The 24,810-nt window shown below is 42.4% G+C and overlaps 1 protein-coding gene across 4 annotated transcripts in view; it reads right to left on the bottom strand.

The window, feature by feature from the left end:
• The window catches only part of ESRRG (estrogen related receptor gamma), a 509,743-nt gene that overhangs the window by 65,478 nt on the left and 419,455 nt on the right, over positions 1-24,810 (bottom strand). For all 4 annotated transcript variants that reach the window (XM_066618961.1, XM_066618952.1, XM_066618969.1 and 1 more), the window contains exons 4-5: positions 14,815-14,925; positions 6,235-6,396 (exon numbers count right to left, since the gene is read on the bottom strand). In XM_066618961.1, coding sequence (XP_066475058.1) covers positions 6,235-6,396; positions 14,815-14,925 — 273 coding nt within the window. The remainder of the gene's footprint in view (positions 1-6,234; positions 6,397-14,814; positions 14,926-24,810) is intronic.

Genomic DNA, 24,810 nt, shown 5'->3' with positions numbered 1-24,810 from the left:
ACCATGTGACTAGTGATGAATGTGTGGTTAAGCAAAAATCAAAGTCAAAATGTTTAGCAATACTAGGCTTTGACACAAGGGCAGCCCAATGTGTGGCACGCGCTGTATCCTACGCTGGCTAGGAGCAAGCTAAAGGTCTCCGTGGGGTAAGAGAGATATATCCCCTTACTCTTGGTAAAACCCCAGCCTGTGCAATGGGGCTACTCTGATCTGCACCAGAAAAATTGCTGGTGAAGTCCAAGCAGCCCCATGTCAGACTTTCAGTTCCAGGAGGGGAAATAGGATTTGATGCATGATAGCACCCCTGATCCCAACCCCTCCTGGGCCTGATCCACGCCCCTCTCCACCTTCCCCCAACCCTGTAACACCACCTCCCCACCCTGTGCACCTCAGGGGGAGCTTACCTACTTAATCGGGCATGTAGCTTGAATCCAGCATCAGCAGGATGGCATAGCCTTCCCTCCAGTGCAGCTTACTCTCCAGGTGTTTCAAACGTGTTTTATGGCACGTTTGCAACACACTAGGCTGTGCCAGTGCTAGGAAGCATTAGGATTGCACCATATCTAATATAAATCAAGAGTTGATTCATGCTGTAATTAGATATTATTACTCTTGTTGCGGATGCTAAAGAATACAGAACACAGAATACACTCCGCTTCTGTTGTACTCTATGTGACTATAGATTTCCTCCTAATCCCATAACAGAACTCAAAAACCATTTGCCATAAACAGGCAATGGTTAAATCTACTGTTTACGTGAACTTTGTGTGTTAGGTAAAACATTTTTTCCCCAGTCTCTTATACCACTTCCTCATGTTTTCTATTAATTTAGATTTTATGCTTTCTGGTAAAGCTTTGTCTTGATTTTCAGGTATATAGCACCTAAATACAATTAGATGTTAAACATAATGACTTGCTAAATTGGGCCATGGGCCACATTGTATATCATTCTGTTCCCAGCACGATGTCTCTTGGACCTATAAGTGGAGTTTGAGGTGATGACCATAGTGCTACCATTGGATTTTCAAGCTCTCTGTTGTTGAACCTTTGCAGAATTCTCAAAGCCCACTTACTTAAGCTTGGAGAATCTGCAAAAGTGTACCTAATGAATTCTGTGAGCCAGATTGTTTTTTGTATTCCTGACATCAGGTATCAAACAAAGACAACCCACACATGCCAACTTCATATTTAAACAGAGTTATTAACCATGACCGCTGCATTAAGATACCAGCATGATGCTCATCTGGAACATAGCTTTCTGGTGTGCTTATACTACATGGATCAGCATGGTGAACAACTTTAAACAAGATTCAGGTCTGTGAACCATCACCTCTTTAAGTTTTTCTTTCATGTCCCATATAACATTTAAAACAGGTTTCAGAATCCATTCTGTGTCCCACAACTTTGGTGGAAATTTAGTTTCAAAAACTGGCAACACCTAACTCTTAGCTAAACATGCTTACACTGCAATGAAATTAATGGGATTAAAGCATTTGCTGGATGGTATCCCAAACTTGTAACTAAAACATATCCTATGTAAGAGTTGTAATCTTAAACTATTTCTGCCCAACATTGCATATACACAATAGGGATCAAATGTGTACACCTGTGAACTGCGCAGAAATGGGTTAAAATGCACTAAGTACATATCTAACCAATCAGTTGTTCCTTATAGCCCAGCATCCTGTTTCCCACAGTGGCCAAACAGATGTCTCTGGAAAGCCCACAAGTAAGATATGAAGCCCTCTCCCACTGTTGCTCTCCGGCAGTTGGTAGTACAAGTAACTAACAGCCCAATCCTATCCTTTTCCCTGCCATAGCATGCAGCCATGTAGCATTGCATCCTATGGTGGAGGGTGGAGAGCGATTGGGAGGCTTGGAAAGGCAAGGGAAAATATTTTCCCTTACCCCTTTGCAAGCCCTTCAATCAGCAATGGGTGTACTTGGACCTGTACCAGCTCTACAGCTGGCATAAGTCCAAGGAGACAAAGAGGGCATGTCGGGAGGCTCTGGAAGGCATAGCATCTGGCGCAAATTGCTTGTGCCAGGAGCAACACCCTCCCACCTCCAACACGCCCCAGTCCCTCCACTCCAATTGCCCACACTGCCAACTTACCAATGTCAATGGGGGTTCTAGTTGCTGCTATGTAGAGGGTCCTCGCTGTCTGTGAGGCAGCAGCAGTCCAGAACTGTGTGGCAATGGGCACTTCTGGACCAGCATTTGCAACACCATCAAGTGCATTCCACTGCTGGAACATTAGTTCCGATGGCGGAGGCACTTGATAGGCTCACGCCATAGGTAATGCACTAACTGAAAAGCTGCCCACGTTTCTGATTCTTATTGAACTGCTGAATACAGAGAATAGGATCTGACAGTGCAGTGTAGCTGCTATGAGTGAAGAATTGGAAGTTTGAAAAAAGTTTACAGAGGGCTGTCAGAGAAGAAAATCTGTGTTGCTGATAGAAAGGGCTATTTTGGATCTAGATAGAGAATGCTGGAGGCATGGTAACAAGGTGTCAGGAGCCTTAGTTGTGCAGCTGCTCCATGTGGTGGACTATCATAACTGCATGGTGGAACACCTTTCAGACAGTGAAGTATTTTCAGGCACTGAACTGATATTATCTACTAAAGCTGATCATCATAGACAGGATGGCCTTCAGGATGGGCTGCCTGGGCTGAGAATTTGCCTGGTGTGCTCTGAGAATGGCTCTGTTGTGGTTTACTGTCTTCATCTCTGATTCTTGGTTTTGTTTCTTTATTTCCAATTCCTGTTCTGGTCCATTGGCTCAAACTCTCCCACACAACTCCTGATTCCAGAATCGTAGTTCTCCTTTGACAACTGCACACAGCTGAGACCTGACACAAAGAGGACCATGGAACAGGTGGGCTGAAAAGTGGGGTCCCAAGGAATGGATGAATAGATGACAGGCAGGAGGCTCAAGAAAAGATGTCAGTATAGATGTCAGAAGTTGAGATAAGCACCAAGGAAGAGACCAAAAGGACATCTTTTACAGGTTCCCAGGACATAAGGGAAAATATGTTGTTGAGGAGGACATAAAGGAGCTGAAGCAACAAGGAGACAAAGAGGCTGAGGGGAAAAGCCACATAGTGCACAAAGTCCAACCTTTGGTTTTAGGTCTCTAATACAGATTATATTGGTCATGTAATCAAGGAGAGGAGTTATGTTGTCTGAAGACATTATGGTACAGCTGTCCCCATGGCTAATAGCTGCCTCAAATGCCAGCTATTTTAGGGCACCCTAATGCCAACACAAATCCAAATTGAGTGAAATGTACAAATGCAGCCTTTCATGTTGCTAAAAACATGAACAGGTATTTCATTCTTTCCTTCCCAAGTCCAGAATTTAATATCTGTGAAAGGGAACAAACTGACAGCTCTGCAAACTGCCTTGTCTATTAACTCACAAAGCAGTTAACAGTGTCTACAATATTGGTGCAGGCTTCACTCACTGCCATGAGAACATTCCTAAATATGAGAGGAGAAACTGAAAAGGAGAGGAAGGGCTCTCTCTCGCTCTGTGTGTGTGTGTGTGTGTGTGTGTGTGTGTGTGTGTGTGTGAGAGAGAGAGAGAGAGAGAGAGCGAGCGAGAGAGAGAGCATGTACACACAGGCACGTACATGTTGGAATGCACATCTTCAGAAAATGCAAGGAACACTCGGTCTTTTGACATACCATACTCTTTCTTGGCTCGGTCATGTCGTGAGAATGGATGATGGCCGGATCCCAAAGGATCTCCTCTATGGAGAACTCGTGCAAGGAAAGCGCCCTACAGGTAGACCACAGCTGCGATACAAGGACATCTGCAAGAGGGATCTGAAGGCCTTAGGGATGGACCTCAACAAGTGGGAAACCCTGGCCTCTGAGTGGCCCGCTTGGAGGCAGGCTGTGCAGCATGGCCTTTCCCAGTTTGAAGAGACACTTTGCCAGCAGTCTGAGGCAAAGAGGCAAAGAAGGAAGGCCCATAGCCAGGGAGACAGACCAGGGACACACTGCACTTGCTCCCGGTGTGGAAGGGATTGTCACTCCCGGATTGGCCTTTTCAGCCACACTGGATGCTGTGCCAGAACCACCATTCAGAGCGCGATACCATAGTCTCTCGAGACTGAAGGTTGCCAATACAATAATACCTCCAGTTATTGCCTTAGTTGGAAGGAAACAAGCAAGATAATTGCATTTTGGGGATATTTCTTCTCTGTGCGATGTGGGTGTCATTTAAGCCACTGCAGCATTTGCACAACATTGCAAGAGCAGCCCTAAGACCAAAGATCTATCTAGACCAGCACCCTGATTTCTACAGTGTCCAACCAAATATCTCTGGAAAACTCACAAGCAGAACATGAAGCCCTCTTCTGATGTTGCTCTCCAGCAAGTGGTATTCAGTACCACTGACAGACTGGTTGATGTCCTCCCAGCTTAGTCCCTTTAAAGCCATCTAAGTTAATGGCCATCACCACATCTTGTGGCCACAAAGTTGTTCAACTGCATAACGGCAATTAGCATTCCGTAGGCTATCCATCTGTGGCAAATTAAGGACCTCATTTACTTGGCACAGAAGAGCCAGGAAAGAAGTATTTAGGATAATTTTTATCCCACTTTAGGCTCAATCCTATCCCAGTCTGATGCATCCACAATACAGCCCCAAGGTAAGGAAACAAAGGTTCTCTTACCTTGAGGAGGCCTATGTGACTGGACCCTCATCGCAGGATGCAGCGCACATACCATTGGCATGGCTGCACTGGCACGGGAAAGCTCAATAAGATTGGGCCCTTCTTGGCTCAAAAAGCACTCAAAGTAGCTTGGAATGAGCACGGCAATTAGCATTGCCTCTAATTTTAGGCTAAAGTTGCATTAGCGTCCACTTGAAAGCACCAACACATTTAAATAGAAGCCACACATAAATCAACTAGAGCTGCGAAGATATAATAGTTGACCAGGACCACCAGCACAAACAGCTGGAAGCCCTGTGTGTGTGCCAACAGCTCATACAGGCTGTATTGGAGCAGATAAAGCGGTGGTGGGGACAGGTCATGGATAGTTTGGGGGAGGATTGGTGTGAGGGGCAGGGTAGGCAAGCAGAGGGCAATTCAAGGACAAGAGGTGGTAGATCTCTGTGGCAGTTGCGCATGCTGGATCTTATTCCCACTTTTTCCAGCCTGACAGCCCTTGGCTAAATAGCTGGCATCGGTCTGAAGACACCCACTGGCATCCAGGTGGCTTACATAGAGGTAAGTAAAAATATTTTTATTACTTCTCCTGGGCCATCTGGTTGTCCCTGCTCCATAGGATGCAGTGCACACTCTGTTGGTGCTGCTGCACTGCATAGACAGGTGGGGGATAGGTTTGCAGCACAAGGACCCAATCCTATCCAGTTTTCCAGTACTGGTGCAACTGAGCCTGTGGGGTGTGCACTGTATCATGTAGTGGAGAAGGAGTCACTGGGACCTTCTTAAGGTATGGGAACATGTGTTCCCTTACCACGAGGCTGCATTGTGGCTATACCAGAGCTGTAAAGTTGGATAGGACTGGGCCCTACGACATTTACAGCACAATCCTATGCATGCCTACTCAGAAGTAAGTCCCATTGTCTTTAATGAGGCTTACTGCCAGGAAAGTTTATATAGGATTGCAGCCTCAGGCCAGAAGGCAAATAGGCTAAGATGGAAGAAAGGGAAATCACTTCTGGTTTATCAGGAAAAAAAGGATTCTCTTTTATCCCAGCTTAACCCTAACATGAGCATGTTTTCTGATCAATGCAGACTTCCCTACAGTAACAGATGAAGAACTGTGGATTAAAAATTAATGACCTCTCAAACAAACCACAAAAATTTTGCCACTTATGTGATGGAGAGAAAATACAGTCCTCTCTACCAACCTAACCTTTTCCCTAAATATATTATCACCATCGTCATCATCATCAGTGGGGTCACAGCCCCCAAGATATTTGGACTGGGATTTTTGGGTCCTTACTTGTTCAAACTCTACCCAAGAGTTTAAGAACTGGTGAGGTATCACCATATAATATTAGAGGTTCCTAGTGCTGCAGCTCATTGTTATTTGTTATTTATTTATCATAATTTGAAAGCTACAGACAAACTAATAGAAATAACAAAGCATAGGAAAAAGAAAATAAAGAAATGTTTAACATGGTAATAAAAACAGTTTTATGTGGTTGTCTTTAACGACAGAAATCCCAGAATATACATCTTTTGTACCTGGAATATGTTTAGCCCATCCAATAATGACCACCAGTTCTCTGTCCGCCAGATCACACAGAGTGGTGAGGGCCTTGATGTCACTGTCTGGCACAGTGGGATCAGGCATGGCATAGATCTTTTCTGGTTCAGCCACCAGCAAATGGGAGACAATCTTGTTATCTGTAAAGACAGATCAGAACATAGATCACTAATCACTCTATTTACAAGGATAAGAACTGAACTTTGCATCACTGCTCCATTGATTTCACTTAGGACTTACCCAAAAGTTTAATAATTGTGAAAAATAGCTCTGACCCACTGAAATAATATTGCTGTTTACTTCAGGCACAAACATTTAATTCTGGGTATATGGTACGTCCTCATTCACTCACTCACTCATTGCTGAGACAGTATGAAATAGAGTGCTTGGCTGGGGGTGGAGGTGGGGTCCTGGATTCAAATCCCCTTTCCAGCAATTAATAGGTGGCCTTGAATTACCACCACCTCCCAGAACAGCCCTTCATACAAGGATATTGCCGCAATAAAATGGAGGAAGGGGAATACCATATACACAACCCTGAGCTCCTTGGAGAAAGTGAAATAAAAATGTAATAATAAATCTATATATAAAAGTAAGCCTGCTATTAGCAGTTTATAAAGTTGAGCATCAACGAAGGACCTGCCATCTTGGTGCTTCCCAAATAACTGCAGATCTCTTTTAAGTGTTAATTATTCTATACTAAGGGGAGATATATACTAAGGGGAGATATTCACTCCCGAATTGGCCTTTTCAGCCACACTAGACGCTGTTCCAGAACCACCTTTCAGAGCGCGATACCATAGTCTCTCGAGACTGAAGGTTGCCAACAAAGGGGACATAACACGCTGTTACAGGTATGTGGCTCTAGGGCTGACTTCCACACAGGCTCATTCATGACCACACTGTATGAAGAGCTGGCCTCCTCAGAAGTTCCACCATCTGTTTGACAGTCCATCTGCCAAAACCCGGTATCCCTTCTGCATACATGAGCCTGGGTTTCTTCCTGTTTGGCCAGTCTGCCTTGCTGTGTGGAAGCTGGGTGCACCAAAGGACAGCAGGGGCTGAAGGAGCACAGTAAAGAAGGAGCAGCCAGGACAACTGGTTCTGATCAAGGTACCATACCCATGCGTATGTATGTCCACTGCACTCTGTGGGTGCACGCATGTCTATGTTTCTTTTTTCTTTTTAACAAGTGCATCTGAATGTTTGTGTCATGTATATGCATAAGAGGATGTGTGTATATGAACCTACAGAATTCAATTGCAGGGGAATGGGGGCAGAGTTTTTACTCTGTCAATGATAATGGTCTCAGTGATGGATGGGAAGCAGGGAAGTAGAGATGGAAAGCTGGAAATGCAGGTGATGGGGGAAGTGAAGGGGGTTTGCAATTCTGTATTGCTGCCCACTCCCTGGTTTAATTTATGCAGGTAGCGGAAGGATGTGAGAATAAGTGGAAGATTTGACTTCAGACTGCAGGTGGCAGAATTGCAGTTTGAAATACATCCAAATGGAAACAAATATCCTGTATATAGTAAAATAGAACAGCAAGAAATAGTAAAATAGAACAGTCAGAACTTTTGCCCATGTTGTGCTAGGTTTCTGTATTTTTCTTTTAATTTTACCTATAAGAAGCTGTTTACATGAGGGAGCATTGAAAAATGGCACCTCTCACTTGTAATCTGAAATGATACAGCCAAATGCCACTAGTCAAATGAGGAGTCTACAATCATATTCAAACTGCACTTATGCTGGATCCCGACCCCCATTCCTGGGGAGTTTGGAGCAGCTTCAAGTCGCTCTGCTCTCCTCAGACTTGTGCCAATTCAGGAGACCCAAAGGGGTAAAGGCGCCTTACCTGGAGGTAAGGGGAAAAGTTTCCCCTTGCCTCTGGTTGAGCCACTTTGGGTCCCTATCCTGCGCTGGATACACTGCAAGCCTCTTGGCATTCCTGTTTCAGTGTAGGGTAGAATTGCATCCTTAGTAAGTACGTGCCCGATCCTGACCTTTGCACAACGGAGCGCCGGGCGGCAGAGAAATAAGTGGTGCTGTTGGGGAAGGTGTTCTGGAGTGGGGGGAGGGTGGAGGGGTGGGGAAGGGAACAGGGCAGGAGGGGGCGGGACTCTTGGCCTGACATGGAACTCCATTACTCTGCTCTGGCTAAAGAGGCATTGCTGGGCTACTTTCCTTATGCGGGGGAAAGGGACTTTCCCCCCTCAGTCCACTTCCTCTGAGGAGCTAGCAGTGGCTGCCTGGGGTGCTTAGGATGTTGTGGCAGCCACTTTGGCACCCTAAGTAAAATAAATTAATAAACAGCTAACTGGCTAGCACTGGGTATATAGCTTATAACAGTAAGAAAATAAGAATTAACTGTCTGGATAACTGGACAAAGAGCAAAAGGCATTTTAGACTAGAGACTAAGCGACCATCCATCAAAAAGATTTTAATTCAGGGGATGTTGTCACCGCACAAAGTTGGACTTGATGATATTTGGGACCCTTGAAGTGAATCTAACCTCTTATGAACATTTGCACTGCTGTACCTTTCTACCTGATTAATGATGGAGTACAACTTGGATAAAAATCAAATGGCTGAATTCTGTAATTTCTGCTAGCTATCTCCAATTAGCATTTTCCATCTTGGAAACTAGATCTCTTCTAATGTGAATAATTCAGTCTATAATGTTTTACAACTCCTCTTCTGTTCAGCGTTCAGCTTCACTCTCTAATAAAAAAATATTTTAAAGAAGAGGAAGAAGTTGAACTGTAGAGGTAGGTGCAGTTGATTTCAAGTTTCAGGGTTTTCATAATTCTAGCACCAGCACCCCTGGGGGCTGGGGATAAGAATAGGCCCTCAGTTTGGCTGTACTTGTCGTAAGAGGCAACTAAACAACCATCGGGTAGATGGGACTCGATAGCCTGAGAAGGCAGCTCATCTGAGAGAAGGAAAACTCTGATCCCAAACCTCCACTTCCTTGTGGCTACATCCAGTTATGGAAAAGGCTTCAGGAGTCAACCTTGAGGCAAAATCCAGAGCCGGAGTCCCGAGGCAGTTCATGGCTGAACACAGTCACGTTCTGGCAACTCCTGCAATGCTGCTGGAACTAACTGTATTGGCTTCTGTCTTTCCATTGGACCATTCCAGTGACGTGGAGATGGGGGATTTGCTGCATGGGAAACAGTCTATCCTCCATATCTACTTTACCCAGGCTTCGTGCTCTGGAGAGGACATTCTGGTCCAGAACCATCATTCAGAGCATGATAGCATAGTCTTCCAAGACTGAAGGATGCCAATGCAGCATCAGCAATTGCAAGGCTGTGTTCTAGGGAACATTACTGTAGCACATCAAGGAGCTGGAGTATACCTTGAAAAACTAAGCCACCAGGTTGGATGAATCCACCACCCAAAAGCTGTACCATTGTCCCCAAAGCATGGACTCATCTCTGAGCTTTGAACGACAGGCCAAACTGAAAGCAAGGATGCCAGGAGGCAGTATTTGTCTTGTTTTAATTTGTCTTGTTTTAATTGGGGGTGGGAGACTACTTTCAATCTATCAAAAGTTTGGGAAACACCATATTACAAGAGTAATCCTAAATAAATTTAAATGTATGGACGCTTAAGAACCTGTGGTTTTATCTAACTGTGGGTTCCAAACCTGCGGATTGGCCAGACCTGTACCCTCAGAACACAACGGGAGTTGAGCTGTGTCTGGTGGGCCTTCTGAGGGCTAAAAAGGCTGCACGTGGCCTCCCGGATCCTCAGAACGCCTTCTAAGAGCAGAAAATGGTCACTTCCAGTTTTTAGCTGAAAACTGACGTGATTATTTTTCACCTTCGGAAGGCTCTCCGGACATGACCAGAGCACAGCTTTCATCATTTTTGGAGGACACCAAGGGGGCCTGACCTGCGGATTTGATTATCTACGGGTTTTGGCATCTATGAGAGTTCCGGGAATGGAACCCCCACAGATACTGAGGCATGACTGTATTCATCTTGAACTTCCATAGCTTGGTAATAGTAAGATTGGACCAGTGGTCTGGGTTCTCAGTACCCAATGATTATAGGGTTAGTCACACATTATATTGTACATAAGTTTTGTAAATGAGTTAATTTAAGACACAGAGAATGGACCTAATCACTGCACACACATTGACGGTAATGTATAAATTACTGTACATGCATACAGATCAACAACTGTGTACACTGTACGTAGATCGTATGTCCATGAACTTAGCCTGTAAATAGGGCTTATGATAAGTGTATCATAAGGGGGAAGACTCCGAAAAAGCAAAAGTGACTCACAAGACTGTTCAAAGAGCTGCAATCCTGCTTGAATTCCAATGACATCAACTGTGATGCCCAACTGGGTACAGAATTGCAGTCAACAGCTTTAACAACTAGCCTAATTTGTTCTAAAAAATTGTTAATGCTCCACTTGCCATTTACTCTGGAGCTCTGATCAATTGTCTCTAGAATTTTACAAATGTGTGTGTCAGGAAGGTGAGGTACATCAGTCTTACAGAAAAACAAATGCAAAAGCCAACTGCAAGCCATCACATCAAGAATGCTTTATTATTATTAATAAGAGTATTTTTGCAAGTGACAAGAAGAGCACTTTTCATCTGGAATGCATCACTAGTGGATGTTGTTGATGTGAAACAGGAAGCAGAAGAGGGTTTATTTCAAACCTAAGCAGACATTCTAGCCAACATAGATTTTATATTCAAATTACAGATGAGGGAAATTCAAAAAACCTGATTTTAGTGTAACTTATATGAAAAGGCCCTGAGGCATATGCTCATAGTTGCATAGAAACTGCCAAAGCTATGCCAACAAAATAAATCTTTTCCAATATGCTCTTTATTATCAAACTGATTAATGGGGAATATTTATCTCATTTAAAGATGATGGATGGTGGTTTTAACATTTTCTGATAAACAGCTTTCCATGTTAATGTTAAACTTTTGGAGGGGCAGATCTCCCTTCCCATTAAGCTACTTACTTATGATCAGAGGGCTTTTGTAAAGCTTGTCAGAACTCCTAAATTACCCAAGTAAATTAGTACATATTTTCACTGTGTTTTTTCTTTAAAAGAGTCCAAGGTTTGTCTATCATTAATATAAGTGTGTATGTGCTGTACATGCACGTGCAAATGAATAACCATAAAATACTAGGATTTCTTTTAATTTTAAGTACAGTGTATGCTTGTTTACTTGGAAGTAAGCCCCACCATGTTCAGTGGGGCTAACTTCCAGGAACGTATGCATTGGATTACAGCTTTAGGGTTGTATCCAGAGCAATGTGTCTCTGAACGAAAGCGCACTCTGAACACAAGCTCTCTCCAAGAACAGAGGGAGCATTCTGCTTGCACAAGAGGCCCCTTTCGCTTGCACAAGGATGCTCTGCATCAATGGAATGCTCTTTCTGTTCTCAGAGAACTTGCATTCATGGAGTGGGTTTTAGTTCATGGAAGGATTACTCTGGATGTGTCAATTAGAAGTTCGAGATTTGGATTTGTTGTGATGACAATGTGCACAAATTCAGAGGACAAACAAAGATGCTGGGGGGGGGGAACACCACACATGGTAGAGAAAAAAGGGGTAAAATATGCTCTGAGTATTTTTTTTTCCTTAAAGAAAAACATTTTCTTTATGCAAGGATTCAAGTTGCTGTACAATTTCATTTATGCTTCACAATATTTTATCAGCCAATTGTTCTGACAACATGACAAGACCTGTAGGCAGACCACTGGGTTCTGGTGAAAAGAAAGGGAATAAAAAAAGGGAGGAGAGAGAAGCATGCCTGTTGTGAACATTTCCTAATCCCCATTATTTTGCTATCAGGAAAAGCACTGTATGTATTCAAGTAGAAACATAGGAGCACTTTGAATGTGCTCAGGAAGCCCTATCAGTCAAGAAACTGAATAGCCACAAGCAGGGTTCCTAGGTAAATCTTATTTAATGTTTCCCTAATTAGAATCAATAAAACCCAATTTTCATTCCTCTGCCTTTGTTGTGCACAAACTATCTGTCAGAACCCAGAAAATCTCCCAGGCTACTTCCTCAGCCAAAGTGATTTCATTGTTTGCCTCCTGACACTTGCTGGAATGGATACAAAAGTTGAGTTTTATAAATCCTCCCATTTTTTTACAGGATCAGCAATGAAAAATGATCAGCAACCACTTATTTTTTAAAAGCACGATAGACTGAAAGCAAGTTCACTACAGCCTAACGGAAACTGTTAAAGTTAAGTTGCAGCTATTTTTTTGCATGTTTTAAAATATGACTTTTTATGCATGTTTATGCATGTTTATGCATGTTTGGTGACTTTGGCTATAAAGATCATAAGAACATAAGAACAGCCCCACTGGATCAGGCCATAGGCCCATCTAGTCCAGCTTCCTGTATCTCACAGCAGCCCCACCAGATGCCCCAGGGAGCACACCTGATAACAAGAGACCTGCATCCTGGTGCCCTCCCTTGCATCTGACATAGCCCATTTCTAAAATCAGGAGGTTGCACATACACATCATGGTTTGTAACCCGTAATGGATTTTTTCTCCAGAAACTTGTCCAATCCCCTTTTAAAGGCATCCAGGCCAGATGTGGCATCCAGGCCACATCCTGTGGCAAGGAGTACCACAGACCAACCACACGCTGAGTAAAGAAATATTTTCTTTTGTCTGTCCTAACTCTCCCAAAACTCAATTTTAGTGGATGTCCCCTGGTTCTGGTGTTATGTGAGAGTGTAAAGAGCATCTCTCAATCCATTTTATGCTTCCCATGCATAATTTTGTATGTCTCAATCATGTCCTCCCACAGGCGTCTCTTTTCTAGGCTGAAGAGGCCCAAACGCCGTAGCCTTTCCTCATAAGGAAGGTGCCCCAGCCCAGCAATCATCTTAGTTGCCCTCTTTTGCACCTTTTCCATTTCCACTATATCCTTTTTGAGATGCGGTGACCAGAACTGGACACAATACTCCAGGTGTATTCACCAGGTGTATCACAATCCACTGGGAAGATAAACTCCCTTGAAATGAATGGTGACTGCAAAAGAACACAGTAGCATTCTTGCATAGCTCTGAACAGGGCTAACACAGGACAACTTCGCTGTGAACTGTGCACTTTCAATTCCTGGCATTTTCAGCCCAGCAGCATTAACCTATGTCTATGATAAAAGGCTTAATTGTGTGTGCATGTGCTGAGCTGTCAGCAATTCAACTCAATGATACAATATAAAATAAATGAAAAGCTGGCAATCTGTGCATCCAAAAAATCTAAACCCCTAATGAAATTAAGCATTAGAGTTTATTGAATTTTATTGTATTATCAGAAAGTTTTTATTATAATGCGCAAAATCTGCTTAATGCAGCCCTAGATTGTATTTACAGAGTGGCGGAACAGCTTATGCAGGCTGTGTGGAAGATGCCAGATTGGACAATTGAAGGTATAATCAGCATAATGTTTTTTGGAAAGGCAAAAGGAAACGATGCCATATGTTCACTTAAGCCTTAATTTTATGTAAAACTGGTTTCTTTTCCCTTCGACATAGCTAAAATGCCCTTTTACTTACAGTTCAAACTCTGTTTATTTCGTTTCCAGATCCCCATATGCTCCTGTGTATTGTACACAGCAGTGTCCCCTACTGGGGAATTGAAGGTGGAAAAAGACACTGCTTTTTGACACAACCAGGTAAGCACTATCAATGTAATTCTCAGAACCTTTTATTATTCCTGTCCAAAGTGAAGGTTTTCTGTACCCCAGAGGACTGTGCCACGGTTTAGACATCAAAGCAGCCATTTTGAGAGTGACAATCTAAATACAAAAGCATTCACAAACACTCTGGGTTACTAATTCATGTTTTTGTAGATTGACAAACCTTGACAAACTGGGATACTGCTTTAGGGCTGCAATCCTATGCACACTTACACAGGGGTAAGCCTCACAGAATACAGTGAGATTTACTTCTGAGTAAACATGCATAGGATTGCAGTGTAAGACAACTAGCTTTGTTTCTGCATGACTGTGTAATCTGAGAAAACTTTTAGCTCACTGGAATGTTTTAATATTGGCGGGATATGAGAAAATTAACACCTCAGGAAGGGGGAACTATATGCACATCAGCAAGAAAACTACTCCACATTTGTTGTAAGTGTAGCATATTCTTGTTTCAGTGTAATATGCTAGTGCGTCAACCTTCTATTGCTATAAATTAATGAGGCTCCTAATGTATTTTCATTGGGAGGTTGAGCAGGCAAACTCGTTTAGTAAGTGAAAACTACAAAAACCACTTTCTTGTAAAATCTGTGACTAGAAGCTTCAATGAACTAATGATCACAGCATGAGCTGTTTTATGTACCACTGAAAAAAGATCACCTGTAAATGTAAAATGTGTACTGCATAAATTGTACATTAACAAACTCTCACCCTTAAAAGCATCTTTTACTGTTCTGATAAAAGACTAGGATGGTATGAAGAGTTTACAAACTTGTCATTGATAAGGAACATAATGAATACAATTCACTTTACTTTCACACATAGACCATCATCTGATATATACTTACATGGCTTTTTGGCTGGCTGAACTAGTTGAGGATTCAGGTATGGACTATTCTCTGCATCTATTCTGCGCTTGTACTTTTGGCGACCTCCACGTACTCTGTCTAGGCGTACGCCTGAAAGGGAGAAAAATAAATGAGAAAGTATTATTATTATTATTATTATTATTATTATTATTATTATTATTAACAGTATTTATATACTGCTTTTCACTAAAAGTTCACAAAGCGGTTTACAGAGAAAAATCAAATAACTAAATGGCTCCCTGTCCCAAAAGAGCTCACAATCTAAAAGATGCAAATGAATACCAGCAGACAGCCACTAGAACAGACAGTGCTGGGGTGAGGTGGGCCAGTTACTCTCCCCCTGCTAAAAAAAGAAGCATCCACTTGAAAAAGTGCCTCTTACACAATTAGCAAGGGTAAAGTAGCCAAGAAATCAGCCACCGTGAGCTAAAGTGATATTTGTGCAACAGTTATTATCAAGACATAAACTGGTTCGTTACTACAGTATCATAAAAAAAGATAATGGACAATACAGCATGATTTCATCTTGCTATTTAAATCTACCAAGAGGATCATTATAATTGTTTATCCATCACTTGTATATATGCACATGTATAACTCAACTAGGACCACTACCTTCTTTCTTGCTTCTACAGCATTCCAATATGCAGAAATTCAACAATGTCCAGCCCAATCCTAACCCTCCCCTTGAGCCATCACAGGTTTCCCGGTGCTGGCTGTAAGTGTCACAAACATGTCATAAGGCATATTTGCGGCTGCTCGAGAGCCAGCAGTGCCGGTGCAAAGATGTGCACATTGCGATGCATTCTGGAGCAAGCCTGGGATAAAAAAGGAACCTCTGTGTAACCTAGAAGTAGGTCTTTCAGCACTAAAAGCTCTAGGCTTGGAAATGGCACAGTTGGCCACAAAAAGGAAGAAATCCTGATTTTTGCACTTAAAAAAAATGGATTTAAATTCAGACCCCAGTATCCACAGGCATTCCTGATGAGTGAAATCTACAGATGCTGGACCCGCAGATACCAGGGTTTGATCATACTAAGTATTATTACAGTTATTCTTACAGCAATCATTTATAGGTAAAAAAGAACTACAGGGCCAATTTCACATTTCATTCAAAAAAGAATCAAACTGGTATAAAACTATTTAATAAAATATAGGACTACCATAACTTGACCCATCAGTATCTGCAAATGGAATAAAGTAAGAAAATTTTAGGGAGTTATCAAATACTTAGGAAATAGTATTTCTTAGGCTACAAATGTGTTTATGCTTTACTATGTAAAACAGAATTCCAGGTTGAATCATTATAAGGCGGAATGTATTGAAGTAACGTACTGCTGAGCAGCAGAAGCAAAAAGCAAACACACCCGATTAGCAAAATCAGAAATGGCAGAAGGAATTTTAGTGGCAGATTCTAAGCTGATTCTCCTTTGGGACAGCATTCTGATAGAGTGCTCCAATTTAACTCCCACACATTGTGCATATTTATAAGAACACTAAAATACAGTGAACAAACATCATGCATATTTATTGATCTAAACAAGATAATAGTAGTTTTCATTTTTTAAAATCTCTAAGAAAACTTATTTGGACAATTATGCAACATGATTTACTACTCAGCATGATTCAGGGTTATTATACTGGTTCCATCCTAGTCATTTCTAAGTTTTTATAACTTCACAGGGAAAAGTCCCTTGCTGACAATCAGGTGTAACAGTAAGATCACATCTTGTACAGTACTGAAATTACACTAGAAAGAACATCTTGTGAAGAAAAATGAGAACACGAGCTCTTTGTACCTACAGGGGCCAAATCTTACTTTCGCAGGCTAAACAGGTCTGAAATTGAATTCAGCAGTATATTGCCGACACAATACAGGTGAAAACTGAAAAGTCATCTAGATACACAAAATGCATGTCCATTAGCCAGGCAATTTTTTTGAAAACAGAATCCTAAGTCATCAAAAAAGATAAAAGCTATGGCTCACATTAAAGCTTTCCTGCTCTACTGCTGAATTAACAATTAGCAGGGGGAAGTCGGTTTTTGTCTCCCGATAGCTATCTGCACTCCGAAGCATATTACTAAGCTTGGCAAAGGAAACCTTAAAAGGCATCCATCTCTCTGTCTTCAGCTAACACTTATGTTATAAAGGAATACAATTTACGGTTCGGAATTGGGGAAAAAAACATGCCTAGGAAATTCAGAATAGGAAAATGATAATGGACAGTGTCCGAAGGACTGTGAAACTAGCATCATGAGTTCACGGAGACTTTAGACTTGATTCTCTCAAATCGTGCCTTCCCATACCACATGGATGCCTGCTTTTGAAACAGAGAAGTTGCAGCAGCAGCTTGCCATAAGGTGAGGAGATCAGCTGTTCAAAGAAAAACAAATCAATATGCTACTGGCTTGCACAAGCCCCTTGTGGGAACCTCAGTAGCTCCTGGGATCCTGGCCAAGATGTCTGAAGCATGGAGGAAAAAATAAATAAATAGCTCTTCTGAATGAAAAGAAAATGACCACTGACTGCTGTATAGAAATGTAGCAGCAAAGAGAGAGACTGCACAACCCTTGAATTCCAGTGTTTGCTGACAGCATGTATGTACTTGCAGGTATGATGCAAGGATGCTTTGCTCTGAAAAGCCCTAACAAGCAGCTTGGGATCAACAAAGCGTAGATACAGAATCTTCTCCAAGGCTGACCTGCCCATGTTTTCCAAAGGGATTGTTGTTCTGCATGCATTTCAAAAAGTTGGATCCGTGTGAAGCTTGGCGTTCTAATCTGTCCCATTTACAAATACAAATTAGATCACACATAACAGGTGACATGTTTTAATTGAATGTCGTCTATCTGCAATTCTGACAAAAGGTGAATAGAAATAAATGAGCCTGGCAAGACAGCCCTTGAGCCTCACAATACCAATATCTCATTATTATTTTTTCTTTTTCTTAAACAGCTATCTATAAACTGATGCTGACAAGCCTTGAACCTTTTATTTCTGCTCAGGACTAGGTGACTGTGTTAATATGAAAGAAACAAGAACATCTTACAATGCTGAATTATACTTGGAACACTGCCATTATCACCCCTTCAGTGTAATCAAAGTAAACCTACTATTCATGGGTTTAAAAAAAAAAAAAGTTGCTTTGTTATTCAGGAAATTCATAATGTACTCAGCAATACCAAAATTCATTCCACTGAATTCAGGGGCAATTACTCCCAAGCAAGTGAAAGGATTTCTGCTTTACAGCCCCCTCTTCCTAACCACTGATCTAAAGAGACTAACTGCCAGTTAAATATGCTTAGATTGCTTCTGAAGTCTCACTGGCACTTTAGCTTGGCTCATTTATTTATCTAATCCAATGGGCCTTCTATGGACAAAACTTCCACTGTTGTAAAAGACCCAGCAATGGCACAAACACTGCCATTTGGAGCTGCCAATGCAAAGCACTGACACCTGCCGCTACAGACCCCAGGCTGTGCTGACTCCAGTAAGGCAGCCACGTGTTGTGTTCTTAGTGGTGAGGGGAGTTTTGGGGCAGGGAAGAAGAAGGTCGATCCTGGCAACAGTGACTTGTGCCAGGATCCTATCCCTTCTTTCCCAGACTGCCCTGTCCCCTTTCCCTCTTCAGACTTACACCAGTTATGCAGCTGGAAAGGGTCTGAGGAGACCCACAGGTGGCCAGAAGGCCTACTCAAAAGTGAAAAAAAAATACTTGTCTCTAATTTGCCTTCTGGTGATCCCCACCACCACTGGATGCAGAGTGTATCCCATCATCATTCTCTCAGGCGCCTCCCTGGCCCTTCTAATTCCTTTTATGCCTTTAAAGGCCTAAAAAATCACTTCCAGTTTTACGCACAAAAAAAAACAAAAGTGGTTTTTGTTTTGACTAAAAATTCTGAGGCCTGCAGAGGCCATTGGCTGATGTGAGCAGCCTCTGTGGGGCTCAGAAGACTATGAGGCGAAGGGGTGTCCACGGTTTCAGGTAACTCTAGCGGTTTTAGGAACGGAACCCCTATGGATAACAGGGCACACCTGTACCAGTGAGTAAGGGCGCAATCCTAACCCGCGCTGGAGCAGGCAAGCCAGGAGGCTTGCGCTGCATCCAACGCTGGATTGCAGCGAGCAGCAGCTCAGCCATGGGTAAGGGGAAGCTCTTCCCCTTACCCGTGGGTAAGGGTTGTGCGCCTCTATGGGTCTCCTCGGAGCTGCGCCACCTCTGGAGGTGCCACTAGAATGGAAGCAGGCTAATGCAGAAGCAGCCTAATCTTTAAAAAGGGAGAAAAAGAAGATCCAGGTAATTACAGGCCTGTCAGTTTGACTTCAATACCAGAGAAGATATTAGAACAAATAATAAAACACACAGTTCACACACTTCTAGACAACAACTCAGTGATCATTAAAACCCAACATGGACTTGTCAAAAATAAATCTTGCCAAATCTTATCTCCTTTTTTGATCGGATTATTAGCTCACTGGACTGTGGGAATGCTGTGGATGTAATTTATCTTGACTTGGCTGAAATGAATAAAATGAAGTTTACCTGGGACAAATGCAAGGTTCTGCACTTAGGCAAAAATAATCAGATGCAGGTATGAAATGGGAGATACCTGACTTGGCAGCACAACATGTGAGTGGGATATCAGAGTTGCAGTGGATCACAAGATGAACATGAGTCAGCAGTGTGATACGGCTGCAAAGAAATTGAATGCAATTTTAGCCTGCATTAGTAGAACTCTAGCTTCCTAGTTTCCAGGTCCTGAGAAGTTGTGGTTCCACTTTACTCTGGACTTTTTAGACCTCACCTGGAGTACTGTGTCCAATTATGCGCACCTCATTTTAAGAAAGATGCAGCCAAACTGGAGCGGGTTCAGAGGATAGCAATGAGGATGATCAGAGGGCTGAAGGGCAAGCCCTACGAAGAAAGATTGAGGGAACTTGATATGTTCAGCCTGAGAAGAGAAGGCTGAGAGGGGATATGATAGCACTCTTCAATTACCTGGAGGGCTGTCATATAGAAGAAGGGACAAATCTGTTCTCAGCTGCTTCTGAAAGTAGAACCAACAGGTACAAACTACAAGAGGAGAGATTCTGACTGGACATCAGAAAAAAATTCCTGATGGTTGGAGTAGTTCAGCAGTGGAACAGACTGCTGAGGGAGGGGGTGGACTCTCCCTCACTGGAGATCTTCAAGCAGAGTCTCAACAAGCACCTGTAGGAGATGTTCTAGGAGGATTTCCTACTACAGGCAGGGGGTTGGACTAGATTACCTATTAGGTCCTTTCCAACTCTATGATTCTACTGCAGCTACGTGGAACCAGGTCTGTGTTGCTTCTGGCCTTTCAGATTTTTTTTTTAAAAAAAATAAATTACTGCTGTTTGGGGGTTGGGTGAATCTTTTATGGTGAGAAAAATTATGGGACCAGGTCTGTGGTGCTTCTTGCCTTTCAGAAATTTTTTCCCCAATCATGGGTATTGAAATTTATTCAAATTTAATATAAATTTAATATAAATATAAATGTATTCAAATTTATTTAAACTTATTTTGTGGTGTGGAAGGATATTTGGTATTCTTCTGCTCATGTCACTTTAATCATTAGGATCTTTGCCTTGACTTCTGGATCCCCAAATAAATTTGGAAAATTCCAGTTCTTAAAATAAAATACTGTTCAACTTCATATTATTTCTGAAGTTGAAGAACACTAAATATCCTTTGCCACCACAAAATATTTTAATAAATTTAAATTTATTTAAATTTTATTTTATTTTTTCCAGTCCAAATATTTGATGCAGCCCTCCTACCAAAAATTTTGGAGACCACTGTTCTGATGCAAAGTTTTGGTAGATCTATTCCTGCACTTATAACCACAGGTGCACTCATACAGCAGCTTTCCCGACTCTAGGGTAGTGCATAAATAAGTATACAGGAGCATGGCACAGCAGGTACATTTTCCCCACAGAATCACACTGCTCTAGGATATCCCTCACTACCTGGGCAAAGGGGAATCTCTTAAGGTGTGGTTCTCTTTTATTTAGCAAAAGAGCACTGGTGGCCCTATTCACCCCAACATCGCATTTTTTTCCCCAGTAGCTTATCTATGGAGCTTATCTATTGCATTTCCTTCTGAGATTGTGAGTCCTTTTAGGACAGGGAACTATCTTTTCATTTGCTACAAAAATGCTTTGTTAACCTATTTTGTTGAAAAGTGGTGTATCATATAGTTGTTATCATACAGGATGTTATGCTGCACGGCCTACATTGACCTCCTGCTTGTCGCTGTAGGACATGGGGTTTGGCTGGGGATTCATGCAGGCTGACAAACTACTCATATCTCAACTGCAAATTGGAAGCACTGAAAGAGTGCCCCATAATCCTTCAATTACAGCACTGCTGTCAGAATAGGTTCAGCTTACAATTTCCCACAAGCATCTCTGTTTCTGAATCTCTCATTCAGCATTCAGAACAAACTAGTGATATCACTTCAGACTACTGCAGGAAGATCACACATTTGAATGGACTGCAATCTCAAGCATTTTCTGCCTACGGAAAACAACATATTAGGGACGGAGGCTGCTAACTTAGGTCTTTGACCTGCCAGATTCCCCTGCTTGGTGTGGAAAGTACTTGATGTGAGACATGTACCTATAAGACGCGTACCTGTATTTTTGAAGTGGAATATTCATGAAGGACCATAGCATGCGGTGATTCTAAGTGTATAGCTTTTGTTCCTTAGGAAGAAGTATTGAGTCAGCCTTTTGATAAGGCTCAACTCAACTATATGTCCACTGACACTACCACAAGTCAGAGACAAGCTATGCCATGCAGTTCTTGTCAATCAGTGATCAAAACTAAATAATCGCATCTCCTTTCTTCCATATACAAAGATTCAGTCTCGCTAGGCCTTGCTGGAACAATGATGAAAAGTTCTTTTCTTAAAGTGCAGTCTGGCTGTAAGCTACATTGACTAACTGAAAGAAACCTCGTATGACCTCTTTGAGAACTGCCAACAGCTCCAGTGTGAAAAACCCTGTGAGTCCTGAGAAGCAACCTACTAACAGAAAGTTTTAATTTGATGATCCAGTCCATGGTTTTGAAAAAGGAGAATACTACAATAAGAATTCTAAAAATGAGTTACTGTCATTTGAAGGTCAAAAAGGAGGCCTAGATTCTAGATTACACTGGCAAAGCGTTTCCAGTGAAAGGAATTCAAGTGATAAGCTAGTGACACCTCAAAAGAAAGAAGTCTAACTAAAAGTTCTGGACCATTTACTAGCAACTCACAAGAGATATGGAGAGATCGAAATAAAATTCATTACAGTAATTCGACTGTGAAGTACTGATAGTGCGAAATCAGGATCTCAGTATCAGCTTCAGAAATAATATGCAGTTAAGCAGTATTTTATTTTAAGAACTGGAAGTTTCCAAATTTATTTGTGGATTCAGAAGTTAAGGCAAAGGTCTTAATGATTAAAGTGACATGAGCAGAAAAACACCAAATATCCTTCCCTACCACAAATGGTTTAGTGTAAGTTTCCCTGGAGACCCTGACATTCACAACAGCAGGTGACAAGACTGTAGGTTTAGGTCTTCTACTGCTTTAGTCAAGCAGGAGGTCTAGAAAAAGCCAATTAAATACATTTAGGTCTTCTACTGCTTTAGTCAAGCAGGAGGTCTAGAAAAAGCCAATTAAATACATTTAGATTAGTTTTACAGTATAGGTGATGCCTCAATATCTGAGGTAACTTGGTAGGCTTTACTGTCTCTTCCAAAGAAGTTGGGAGGTTTGTCATATTTCATCCTGCTTCACTCTGTGGTCAGAGCCTCTGGACAATTGTATTTGTATTGGCAACCTTCAGTCTCGAAAGACTATGGTATCGCGCTCTGAAAGGTGGTTCTGGAACAGCGTCTAGTGTGGCTGAAAAGGCCGATTCAGGAGTGACAATCCCGTCCACAACGGGAGCAAGTGCAGTCTGTCCCTGGTCTGTCTCCCTGGCTATGGGCCTTCCTCCTTTGCCTCTTTGCCTCAGACTGTTGGCCAAGTGTCTCTTCAAACTGGGAAAGGCCATGCTGCACAGCCTGCCTCCAAGCCGGCCGCTCAGAGACCAGGGTTTCCCACTTGTTGAGGTCCATTCCTAAGGCCTTCAAATCCCTCTTGCAGATGTCCTTGTATCGCAGCTGTGGTCTACCTGTAGGGCACTTTCCTTGCACGAGTTCTCCATAGAGGAGATCCTTTGGGATCCGTCTGCACATTTAACCAGTGACCACGCATTTAATCACCTGTGTTGGCCCTCAGTGTGTGCCTCACATAGATGTTCTTGCAAATGGCTACATTTTGGTGACATGAACCATGATTCTTCCAGTCAATGAGTAAATGCACAGATAAAGCAGAAGCTGTACTCTGTATTTTAGAATCATTTGAATCACAAAAAGGGGCTGATGTGATGATACTGTGGGGAACATTTGATACTAGTGAGATTACTTATCTTCTGGTAGATATTATGCTGCACTCTTGCTTCATGGAAGCCTTCTCAGGATATGAGCTGCTGGATTAGTTTGGCAGCTTCTTTATACATATTGGCAGCTCTTTTATACTTATTGGCATCCTAGACTCTGTCATCTTGAATCTCAGAAGTCAGCTTTTGGCACTGTATGCAGCCGAAATAGACAATACTGAACTAAATCATGGGACTCCAGTCTGATACTGTACAACAACTTCATGTGTGGTTACCAGCTGTCTTAGCAGTTTACATAACTGGTAATCCCAAAAATAGAGGGCATCCAATTCAACTTACATGTTAAACATTTTAAACAAACAAAAACAGTGTATAGACATCCTCCCATATCTGCAGATCCTATATCCGCAGATTCACTCATTCATAATTCTCCAACTCCCGCATGCCCATTACTTACCTATTTTTCTTTACTTTACTCTTCTTTAGCAGCCTGTTATAGAATGCTATAACCAACTCTACCAACGCAGCCTCCACTGCATCCTGCGGGCTGGCTGGAGACCAGACAGTGGCAGAGAGGTACGTGAAGAAATTTTTCACTAACCTACTCCAACGCTCCTAGTCTCCAGTGGGCATACTCAGATATATACCAGCTCTTTTGCTGGTGTAAATCTGGTAGGTCCAGGAAGGCACATTGGGCATGGGCATGGGGACATAGGATCTCAGCAGCCTCTGCTGCCATCAATATCCTTCTTCTTCTGCCCCGACCCACCCCTCCTACCCCAGCCTGGCCTGCTCACCACCCCATTCCCCTTAATCCTTCCCCAACCAACCTACCAGCATGGTGGACGATCTGGTGGAGTCCACTGCCACCCGCATGCATCCCCCTGGCGTTTGTGCTCGCACCTGCTCTCCAGAGCTGCTGCAGCACCAGCAGCCTGCGGGATGTGATGACAGATTGTGAGATCTGTCATTGCACCCTGAGCATAGGATTGTGCTGTTAGTATATTGTATATAAATCATATATCAACTAATTTTAATGAATCAAAAATTTTAAGTGCCCGCCAATTTGTTATCAAGCCAGAACAATATCACGTGTCCACCAATTTGTTCTCAGGCCAGAAAAATCAATATCCACTTCACCAGCCAGGAACATAAATACAGCCAAGAAAATAATGCAGCCATGGCCAACTGGAGCAAAAAAATTTTATTGATCAGTGCACACAAAGGAGGGAAATGAAGAGGATATCACTGCATCCTTTCTCTGCCAATCATCCCTGTGCCTTTCCATTCATTGGTCAGATCACTTAACAGTGGGAACAGGTTTAATCTTGTGACCAATGTGGTAGCAACCTTCCTGCATGTTTAATCCTTTTGGCTCTCTGAGTAAAAGAGAAGTATCCACTTGCCTACTGCTTTGGTGCACAAATCTACACAACCCAATATATCATCTAAGGTGCAGTATGTTCTTAAGCCTTTCTTTCCAATGTTGCTTATATGCAACAGGGACCAAATGTGTACAC

The sequence above is a fragment of the Tiliqua scincoides genome, chromosome 1 (genome assembly GCF_035046505.1).
Source record: "Tiliqua scincoides isolate rTilSci1 chromosome 1, rTilSci1.hap2, whole genome shotgun sequence".
Taxonomy (NCBI): Eukaryota; Metazoa; Chordata; class Lepidosauria; order Squamata; family Scincidae; genus Tiliqua; species Tiliqua scincoides.
This window is presented reverse-complemented; position numbering and strand designations above follow the sequence as displayed.